This window comes from Myodes glareolus, chromosome 20 (assembly GCF_982192425.1).
Source record: "Myodes glareolus chromosome 20, mMyoGla1.1, whole genome shotgun sequence".
Taxonomy (NCBI): Eukaryota; Metazoa; Chordata; class Mammalia; order Rodentia; family Cricetidae; genus Myodes; species Myodes glareolus.
In genome coordinates, this window is record NC_142045.1 from 54,971,622 (window position 1) to 54,982,651 (window position 11,030).

An 11,030-nucleotide genomic window follows, 5' to 3' on the forward strand; every position below is an offset into this window, starting at 1 on the left:
GGCCCTACTGACACTTAAAGTGGCATAACCCAAATCACAGAACTTATGGAATATGCACAGAGAATCCAGAAGCTTGTGACCATTCCTCCTCATTTACTTACGCATTCAGTGACTGCAGTCAAGACATGCGTGCAAGCTTTCTGAATGAGATTAGTTTTTCAGTTTGGATGTTGATGGAGAGAGAAATGGCTAGGGACTGGAGAGATGACTCAGTGGGCCAGGTGCTTCCCACACAAGCATGAGGACCTGAGTTTGGATCCCCAACAGCCACACACTGAAAAGCTGTCTGTGGCAGTGATGGAAATGGGGGTAGAGTGGAAACAGGAAGATTCCTGGGTCATAGTGACAAGCTAGCATTGCTCCATCAGCGGGTTCAGGGTCTAGTGAGCGCAGAGAGGGCCTGGTGAGATGACAGCACTTTCAGAGGACCTGGGTTCAGTTCTCAGATGGCAACTCACAACTGTTTGTAACTCCAGTTCCAGGGGATCAGACACCCACTTTTGGCCTCTGCAGGGTCCCAGAAGGCACATTGTGCATGGGCATACATGAATATAAAAAAATTAAATTAAATTTAAAAAATAGAAGGTACAGAGAAATGGAGGATGTCACCTGACCTCAATCTCTGGCCTTTCCGCTCACATGCACACACATACACACATGCATGACACCTGTACACATGCATATATCAACTTACATATGCTTACACTGCACACACATATGGGGAGGAGAAGAGAAGGAGGAGAGAGAATGGCTAGGCCAGAAAGTCATGGAGGGGTGTAGAAAGGTGGGCTTAATTTGTCTAATTTTGTTCAAGTAGACAAGTATGCCTGAGTCCTGTCCCGCGCTGAAAGTATGGGATCAGCACCCCGATCTTGAAGAGCTGACACCGTGGACCAACTTGAAGAGAGCCCATGTGCTCCAGTTCCGAAATATAGTAATCTTCAAAAAAGCGTTCGGGGTTGAGCTCCCCTCATAGGCAACAGAGCATCATGGTGGATAATTTCATCTTCTAATACAGGGATGTCTGAAGCAGGCATGACTCAAGCACAGGTCTGAATAAGGGGATTGTTTGTTTGTAGTAGTCCGTGTGTGCGTATACACATTTTCATACACCCACACAGATAGAGTTTATGCCCATAATACTATATGTAATACCCGCATCTACAGCCACTGCCCAAAGCAGGCACGGAGGCCAGAAAGCTCACACACAGAGTAATGTGTGTGTCTGGACGGACCCCTTGGGACATGTTCAGAAGGAGACAGGCTACTGAGAGAAGTTGTCCATGCAGGACAGCCATCTGTCCTGTGTGATTTAGATTGTCATTTGCCTGCAAAGAAGGGACTGGAAGAAGGCTAGACAGATAAATTCCAAAGGTGCCTAAGAGCTCTGGTCATTTGCATCGATAAGTTCTCTGCTTCTAGCAGGTTTTCTACTTTCAAGAAAAAAATATTCCTTGACCCTGATCAAATGACTTCTCTTGCTCCCCACCCCAAGCAGAAAACATTTCAATGATTTCCTTTTCAACTATAGATAATACGCCTCGGAAGATGGAGGAGTTGGGAACCATAGGTTCTCTACTTCAGCTACTTTTATCCCCCTTCGGCTGCGTGACCTTGGACAACAGATTTCGCCTCTCTGGGCTTCAGTCTCCCAAAGGATACACGAGGGGAATGGCCCAGTGTTCTCCAGATCTTTTCTAGCTCTCGGCTATGTAACAGCGCCCTACCCAACACCCGAGATCTACTTGAGCTTCACAAGCTCTGAAATGAGGATTCAATAAATTGAATTCTGATGATTTATTTTCTAATGAGAGACCCCACTTCATTTCACACACACAAAACGAAACAAATAAGCAACAACAACAAACACTACCCAAACCTTGGGCAATTTAAACGATAGGGACTGATGTTGGCTGCTCTGGTTTGAATTAAGCATTGTTCCCATTTGGGGGAATTTTAGACGGGGCCCAGTCTGGGATCACTGGCTGAGAACAATGAGCCCCCAAAGTCAGAAGGAGAAAGGCCTCTCTAGACAGGAGCTGCTTTTAACCACCAAGCCCAGGGTTTACAAAGAGCATTGATTGTGTACATTAAAGAGCCACAGGAACGCGGAGGGACTGACAGGCTGACTCACTGACCTTGCCTGCATCTCAGGGGTCAGGCTTTTCCTCAGGAGGTGCGCTTTCAGGCTCTATGGCAAGCTTAGGAACCAGCAATCTCCAAATCTGGGGAGCCAGCCACCATCTACTCTCTGATGTGTGCGGCCCACCCACTAGCCCTGGGAGAGAAACCTACCTGCATGCCTCACCCACCACAAGACTGCCTGAAGCGCCCAGGCCTGCTGAGTACAACTGTCTGGCCATCTGCATAAGTCTTCCAGCCAGCACCTCCTCAGGCCCTGGGAGTAGCTGTTGGCCTAGCTCTTTGCATACCCCAGTGCAGGCAGAGAACTCATTGAGCAGCCTGGGTGACAAAGGGCAATCCCAGTGAATCATGCAAAGCTATCTGTTTCAAATACAGGTTACAGGGCACAGGTCTCCCTGAGTGGGACTCGGGGAGCTGTGATGACAGGTTCTGTACTTGGCATCTCAGAAAAGCTTGCCCACAGAAGCCAGTCGTCCCCCCCCCCCACCACCTCTCAACTTAAAAATCACGTCAGGGAGAATGATGCTAAGATTCTGGCTCAGCTAAATCACAAGCCTGGCTCATTGTTCAGGTCGCTACCTCTTCGCCACTCCTCCTTCCTCAAGTCTGGGGCCACTGGTCCACCTGATCAACTCACCCTCAGCAACTCCCAGCTGCTAGCAGAGCAGAAGCCCTGACAGTGGGTAAAAGGGAGCCATACATGCACTTGTCCTAAGCGCCCTCTCTGTTCCCAACCCCCACACTCAGCTGCCCACTGGTTCCTGATGTGGCCTTTGGGCACTAGAGGAACAGAGGGCTTACTGTAATCAGGCATGAATGAGCCTTTGCTGCCCCACTCTCACCGCAGCCCGTTTCAAAGGGCAGCCAGTCCTCAACCTGAGCACTGCCTCTCTGAATCCTCACCTCTCTGGACCAAAAGATAAGGAAAGTGCCAAGGAGTCAAAGTGTGGGCGGCAAAGAGGCTCCCAGAGCCTGAAGAAAAAGTATCACTTCGATGGACAGGTAACTAGCTTTTTAAAATGTCTGTGGAGAAAGAGGAAAGGGCAGGAAACACAGGTCAATGGCCCCAAGATTTAGCATCAGCCTAACAGTGTGTTCGGAGGACCACTGGCCTTCCACCCAGACCGGCAGTCGGTGACTTGACACCATCCCTTCAGGCTCAGCTACCCTCCAGGCATCAAGCAGATGCACTTGTTCTTTATTTTATTTTTAGTTCGGGAGAGGAAGAAACTAGTACTGAGATTGGTGTTCAATCTTTCTCAGATCCCCGCTGCTGCCACCGCCACCACCCCTTCTTACCCCCTTCCTGGCAGGCAGCATCTAATTAAAATGGCAAGAGCGCTAGGCTCCCTTCCCCGAAGGAGTGTGCTGGGATTAGGAGTGGGTGTGGGGAAGCGTCGAGGCTGCAAAGGGATTCCTGGCAGTATGATCTCCAAACAACAGCAAAATGGATTCTAGATCAGTAGAGTCTTATTCAATACAATGGAACCGGGGTCTGAGGTGTTTCGGGAGAAGGTAAAGGCAGAGCGATAGAGCTGGGGGAAGGGAAGGTGTTCTACAAAGGACTGGTCACAGACCCGGGAAACACACACACACATACACACACCCCCACGCGCGCACACACACCACGCACACACAGTCTCTCCAGGGAGTTCCGGTGTGGTAAGGAGAAGCTGCTAAGGCGTCCCTTTCACCTGCTGAAGTTCAGCCATAAAACTGAAAGGTCACAGTCACCGAGTTAGAAAGGCATGGGCAGGGTTGAGTTCAAACCGTAGATAAAGGTGAGTGTACCCTGGCGTTTAGGGAAGCGCCGAGCCTGAGCCCCCGCACCGGAGGCAGAACCCGGGAGGGGAGTCAGTTGCCATCTACCAGACCAGCCCGGAACAGCAATTACTGCCCTCTTAGAGCCGCAGGGTCGGCTGGTGGGGACAGGTAGACTCACGGTGGCATCTTGCAGGTAGCTGGAAAACCTGAGGGACCAGTGCCTTTATTATTGAGGAGATTCTTTTTTGCAGCAAGGACCAGTCGGGTCTCGCGCCTTGGCAGGAGACAATTGCACGGGTGCACACACACACACACACACACACACACACACACACACACACACACACACGCCTTTCATGCAATTCTCTTACACCGACCAAAGATGAAACTGACATAAGCTCCACCAGCTTCCTTGCGGAGCCTCGGGAAGAGCCAAGGAGCACAAGGGCAGCCCAGCCTCTGCTGTAGGGGTAGCAGCCTAGGACCTCATAAGCTGCCCCGGAATTAGAACAGAAAACCAGGGAACGTTCCCTCGCCCAGTCTCAGACCATTAGAAATAAAGGAAAAAACACGTTCTGCTCACCCTCAGGGCGGAGAGATCGATTTCATCCAAGCTGCGAGCTGGGGAGTCGCTCGCCATGTCGACTCTTCGCGGGAGAAATGGACCAAACCAGTCCGAAGAGTCTGCCTTGGCAAGTCCACCCTGGTCTATTTCGCTCGCGTCCTCATGCGGCTGTCCGCCAGAGAGGCCCGGGGCCAGCCTCCCCCGCCCACCCGGGCCCCCAACCAGAGTCGGATTCCGATCTTCCGTGAGCGTCGATCCGCGGGTTCCCGGAGCCCGACCTGCTCGGATCTCCAAGCCCGGAGCCGCGGTGCGTGTGGGCTGCGCGCCCTGATCGGCTAAGGGCGCTGGGGCTGCGTGGGTGTATTTAAATGGGACATGCTTCTTTGCTTGTGCGTGGATGGCGGCTGCATTGGCTGTTATAATGAGACATATCAACTCCTCCACTCAGCTGGGGGGGGGGGTGGAGAACCACACAGAACTGTCTATCACCGCTTCCTGGGAGGAGTGGGGGGGGGGACGGAGGCGTGGTCTCCGACTGGGGAGAGGCCGCGCTTCCTGACCGGGTCCCTCTGCACTAGCCAGGGAGGGGGAGGGGCGCGCACCCTTTCCGCCCCAGCTTTTGCGGGTTAATAGTACTGAATCGGAAGAGACTATCTTGAACCTCGCTGTGCCGGAACCCGAAGGTTATTTTTTTTAACATGTTCAATTTGTGCAATGCACCAAAATGGCCCTTCGATCGCATCTTGGGGTTTCTTGACTGGGTTGAGATGCTCTAATGGTGAAAAGGCTGGTGAGGAAAGGCAGCGGGAAAAGACAGCAGCGTCCTTCCTCCCCCATTAATTATTTGTGGGGCTGGAGTAAAGGCGGGCCAGTGCAACCGGTGCATATAAGGACTTATGCACAGGGTAGGGGATCCGCCTCCCGGCGCAGAGCGGGTTGGGGAGAAGCTCACACTCGCGGAGCAGGCAGCCTGGCTTTGGCACTGGGCAGTGGTCACGGGGTCGCGGTCATTTGCGGTCCCGGAGTTGCAGGAAGGCAGGCCCGGATTACCCGTACTATCTCAGCCGTGTAGATTGGCCAGAAGGTGGAAAGCCTGGAGATCTGAGCTCCGTCTCGACATCGCCACACCCAGGACCTGCGCGTGCCGCAATTCCCCGTGGAAATGACCGAATTGAAAAGCGAGGCTTGCTCCCTGGGTGCAGTAGCTCGAAGGCTTCAGGTGACTCCCAGACCGACATTAATTGGGCGACACACTGCCGCCGAAGGCAGCGTTTCCTTCTCTGCGTCTTTTCCCCGGTGACCCACACAGATTGATGAGAAAGTTTGGCTCAGGGAGAATAAGAGGTGACATACGAGCGATTTGATTTCTCCGGCTTTTTCACTCAAAAGCTGCGTGTTTACGGTGGTAACAGGACTTACTGTTATCAAAAGAGTGAAGTCATTTCCCCAACCCCCGCGTGGACCTTCCTCTCTCCTGGTTTGGCCACGCAAAATTCGTTTAAAGAAAACATTAATTCTGAACTCTGCCCATTCCCTTCAATCCATCAGTAGCTCTGAGTGTTCTTTCCTACATTTGAGACAAGAAGCCAAGCGCACTGCGGGTTTTGGTTTTTGCTTTGCTTTTTGTTTTGTTTTCTTTGGGGTGGGGTAAAGAGGTTCCTTTTCTTTATTTTATTGGTTAGTTAACTTGGTTTGGTTATGAGACAGAACCTCATTGACTTCAGGGTGACTTCTAACTCACTGTGGAGCTGAGGTTGGCATTGAACTCACACACACACACACACACACACACACACACATCCCGCAAACACCTCCCGAGTACTCAGATTCCAAGTGTATACCAACGCCTGGGCCATTGCTACTTCTTAAATCATGACTTGTAAACTAAATATGAGCTTCAAAATATGTCAGGTGGATGACAGAACGAGCCCATGTTAATGCCGTTAGTGTTTGCTGGACTGTTTGGGCCTGACACTAGAGCGCAGTTCCCACAACATGCAAATATCAGCAGTGGTCTGGGAGCTGGGCTGCTAAAGATTATATGCTGAGTATTTTTTTTTAATGTTTTTAGATATTTAAAGGACTCTATTTGAAATTCCTAATGAAATCATTTAGCTCATGTAATGGGTGCTGAGCCTTAAATCACTGTGAAGGAAAGGCACCAAAACCACCTTTGCCCAGCACTACTGCTTGCCCCTTGTGTGTCGTCTTTTTAATTCTCGCCCTTCATCTAGGCAGTGTGCTAGCTTGTCTCCAGGTAAAAGAAAATAATTTTAGATTAGGTATTGAGATGTGTAAGCAGGATGGTTTTTTAAACTTCGAACTTGCAAATAGGAGATAAACACCTTTTCCCTGAAAAGGTGTAGAGTTAAATGAAACATCACAAAATGATCTTCTCCCCTGACCCTAATAACTGGCCCCAAATTCTAGAATTGGTTCAGAATAGCATGCACTACTATGATGACTACTGAGGAAGCCCCACCTCTGAGCCAGAGAGGACACCAGAGAGCCAGGCTTAGGCGGGATTGAGGGCTCCAGAAAACAGCTTCAAAGAAAGGTACCCTAGAGAGTAAGGGAAGCAGCTGCAGGTGAAGGGTGGTACCCCCTGGGAGCAGGGGAGAGCCAAGGCAAAACCAGGGAGAGCTTTGCACGCCCTGTAAAGGAGCATCAAAGTCTCTTCTTTAGGCCAGGTGTATCAGATTTCGACTGTTCTGCACAATGCCCTGATTTCTTTTTCTCTGAATACTATCTGCGCTCTTATCAACAACTCTTTTGTTTTTGTCTAATTTAAAAGAAAACATAAGGCACTACTATAAAAAGAAGTCTAGATCTAATAGGGCCCCCGACCTTAGTAGGTCCCAGACCTTGGCATAACTGACTCCATGATGAAGTACCATTCAGGATGCAAAACTTAGCATGTAGACCACACCATCTGCCAAAACTAAAACAAAGGCCTAATCCACCAAAGTCCATAGTTCTGGGATCATCTCTAAATGTGCTGGCTTTGGGGCTTTTGTAGTTCTGCTTCTGGCTAACTGCTCTTGCTAACTGAAGTTTGTCAACCCAGAACATGGTTTTTGTGCTTAAAAGCTCACCCTGAGAAAGACTAGGGGTACACTGGGATCCTGAACACGCGGTATAGTTGTTGACTGCCCAATAAAGACTTTCTATTGACTTAAACCCATGCCCAAGCAGTCCTCTGTGGTGAATACTCCACAACATTAGACATACCCACTGGCACAGGTATTCTGCCAGTCATGTTTTAAATAAATGCTGATTGTCCAGGCAGGAAGTACAGGTGGGTCAACCAGACAAAAAATAGAGACATGACAATAGGAATAGAGGAATTCTGGAAAGGAGGAAACCCATTCCTGCCATTCCTGCCCAGACCATCGAGAAGCAAGATATAACCTGCCCAGCTGTGAAAGGTACTGTGCCGTGTGGCTAACATAGATAAAAATAATGGGTTAACATAAGTTATAAGAACTAATAAGTAGCCTGAGCTAATGGGCCAATCAGTTTATAACCTAATGTAGACTCTGTGTGATTTTCTTTGGGGCTTGTCGGCTGTGGGGTATTGGGCAGGACAGAAACCCCAACAAGCAGGCCCCTCATGTTACACACCCACACATATGGAAAGGAAACCATTCAAATAAACTTAATGGAAACGAAATCTCTCCCACTACAGTTAGTCTGACAATAGGTTTCTCCAGACTCTGAGTTTCTTCCAGAAAACCCCCAGGGGATATGAAAGCCCAGCCTCACAAAGGCAGGCAAGAAGCATGGAGCAAGAGGCCAGCAACTAAGATTATCTTAGATACATGATGATAGCTGAAAGGAAAGAGAAAATAGCAAGCAACATGGGCATTCAGGGTTTGCCCAAGGTGGCATTTTATTCCTGACAGGATCTAGGACTGGGGGAACTGAGGCCATTCAGGCCTCAGTTGGGGGCCAGGAAGCACACCTGTCTGCTGTTTATCATTGGAGTAAGTATGTGATAACACAGGCACAGGCAGGAAGGGCACACGCCTACTGGTCAGTGAGGAGGAAGAAGAGGAAAAGGTGGGAGGCAAGGAGGTACAATGATAGCTATGGGGTTTGCTTTGTTTGTAAAAGTTGAAGCGACTATTGTTAAATGTTTGGAATTGTTAAATATAGATTGCAAGCTATGGGCATTCATTATATTGTTTGTGGTATGTTTACATATTTGAACTATTCTTGTATCTCCAAAGTATTTATTTCTAAGAGAGACAAATCAAAGGAGAACATCTTCTCCCCGTCATGTTCAGTGTTATTTAATAACAAATCTATGTGCCAACTCAAATCACAACATGGAAACCAGAAATAACAATAGCATGTATAGGGTGGCAGATGGAGCCCAGGCTTGCTCCTAAATCACTACATAGCTGAAGACGACCTTGAACTCTTGATCCTCACAAGTGCTGAGCCGCCACGTCTAGATCAGAAAAATTGTTTTAAACTTACCTTAAGGTTCTAAAATGAGAAGCATCAACTGGCCACTTTTCCTGAGCACTGTCTAGATGGCCTAAGTCAGCAAGGCTGGATGGCTGTGGAGTAGCAAACTGCATTGCTGAGATTTGGGCTGACGGAGGCTACGTGAACAGGCATGATTATTGTGGTGAGTAACCAAGGGACATCATTGATTCATTGATTAATTCTGTGTTATAGCAGTATTAGGCCCTGAGAGCCTGGAACACACAAATCCTTCACATCACAGAGACAAACAAGCTTGTAGGCAGTCAACAGTAAGATTATTTTAGATAGAGCCAAGCGGTACTGGTGCATGCCTCTAACCCCAGCACTCAGGAGGCAGCGGCAGGTGGATCTGTGAGTTCCAGGCCAGCCTTGTTTACAGAGCTAGTTCCAGAACAGCTAGGGCTGTTACAAAGAGAAATTCTGTCTCAAAAAAAAAATATTTTAAGTAAATGGTGGTAGTTGGAGACTCAGAGGTACACATCCCTCCCTTGGTTTCAGCACCAGGCATGGGTGCTGGACCAGTGAGAGACCCTGTCTCAAAAATTAAGATGGTGAGTGATTAAGAAATATATCCAGTGTTGACCTCTGCCCTTCACACACACACACACACACACACACACACACGTTTAAAAGAATATATTGAGATAAAAACACAGGAATTATTAATATAATTATATGAATTAAGATAATAATTTTATTGACAGTAAAATAAATCATAAATATCATGCCTATTCTTCTAAGCTTTGGCTGTGGTCTGAATATTTGAGGAGCCCTTACTATTAAATGTTGCAGCATGAACTCAGCAGTGATGGTATGAAGATGCAGTGCCCCTGGGAAGGGCTGAGAACATGAAGGCGGAGCCCTCGGTGTCACACGATTAGTAGAAACTCAGAAACAGGAACTGGGGTTTAACCTGAAGGTCAGAAAATCAGAGCAGTCGGCTACTGGCTCACACCTCTACGTCAGTCTGAAATGGTAATCCTGCCTCCAGGTATCTCAGAGTGAGACTGAGACTGAGAGCCATCTCCTCTCATCTCATATTCCTCTCTAGTGCTGGGATTAAAGGCATGCACCACCACCGACCAATTTCTATGGCAAACTAGCATGGCTACTGGCATTAAAGGTGTGTTTCACCACTGCCTGGTCTGTAAGGAGGATAAGCGCAGCTGTTTTATTCTCTGAACTTCAGACAAGCTTTATTAAAGTACAAATGAAGTATCACTATACTTTGTGAATGAAAGGCATGCCCTTGTGCCCTTGGGGATTCAAGGTGTCCTCTCTGTGGATGAGTTTTAACAGACTCCAATGCTGGTACCTTAGTCTTGGACTTTCCAGTCTCTACATATAAGCAATAAATTTCTGTTGTATCCAAAATTACTTACTTTGAGGCATTTTTTATTTTAGTAGTCAAAATGCACTAAGAAAACATTAATGTGTTTACATATTTAATATTTATTGTCTAACAAAGTAGCCAATATTATTAGCATATTTATTTTTACATGAGACTAACAGAAGAACAGAAAGGTTTAATTTTATCCGGAGCAACACAGTTATAAGTGGCTGAGCCAGGATTTGAACTCAGGTTCTGCGTCTCCATGTTATACTATCTCTAAAGGAAGGGCAAATTTATACAATAGAAGATCAGGCCAGGTCAGGTTGTTTGTTCATTTGTTTTTGTTTTGCTTTGTTGTCGTTGCAACAGCAAGAAACTTAAGGAACATGAAGAGGTACATCCAGAAGTTCCACTCTGCATCTAACAGGAGATCTTATAATGTATGGAAGGAAATAAAGAACAAAAATTCACAGTAGAAGTTATTCCAGTAGCTTTTGTTTGAAAGTTCTCATTTGGTACCCAACAAAAAGTACAACAAAATATCACACTCAAACACATCGTTGTAGAATTTCAGAGCATGGAAGCTACACAGAACACACTAGCTCGGCTGTGTACTTCTTACCAGCAAGAAGGTAAGCAGAGTTAGGGGCCCTAAGGGAGATGCTTTCACGTGGAAGGTCCTATCTAACTCTAACCCTTGATGGGGAGGACGGGACAGTGGTGGAC

General features: G+C 47.8%; 1 protein-coding gene and 1 long non-coding RNA gene across 9 annotated transcripts in view; one reads left to right on the plus strand and one right to left on the minus strand.

Moving 5' to 3' along the window:
• The window catches only part of Tnik (TRAF2 and NCK interacting kinase), a 401,320-nt gene extending 396,694 nt beyond the window's left edge, over positions 1-4,626 (minus strand). For all 7 annotated transcript variants that reach the window (XM_048452645.3, XM_048452644.3, XM_085682322.2 and 4 more), the window contains exon 1: positions 4,493-4,626. In XM_048452645.3, coding sequence (XP_048308602.1) covers positions 4,493-4,549 — 57 coding nt within the window. In that variant the 5' untranslated portion in view covers positions 4,550-4,626. The remainder of the gene's footprint in view (positions 1-4,492) is intronic.
• On the plus strand, positions 2,994-10,348 carry LOC146890018 (uncharacterized). 2 transcript variants are annotated; one of them, XR_014999286.2, is made up of 2 exons: positions 2,994-3,147; positions 4,499-10,348. It is a non-coding gene; the product is annotated as an uncharacterized LOC146890018 (long non-coding RNA). The 2 variants fall into 2 exon arrangements; XR_014999287.2 differs by lacking the exon at positions 2,994-3,147 and adding an exon at positions 3,667-3,926.
• The last annotated feature ends 682 nt before the right edge of the window (positions 10,349-11,030 follow it).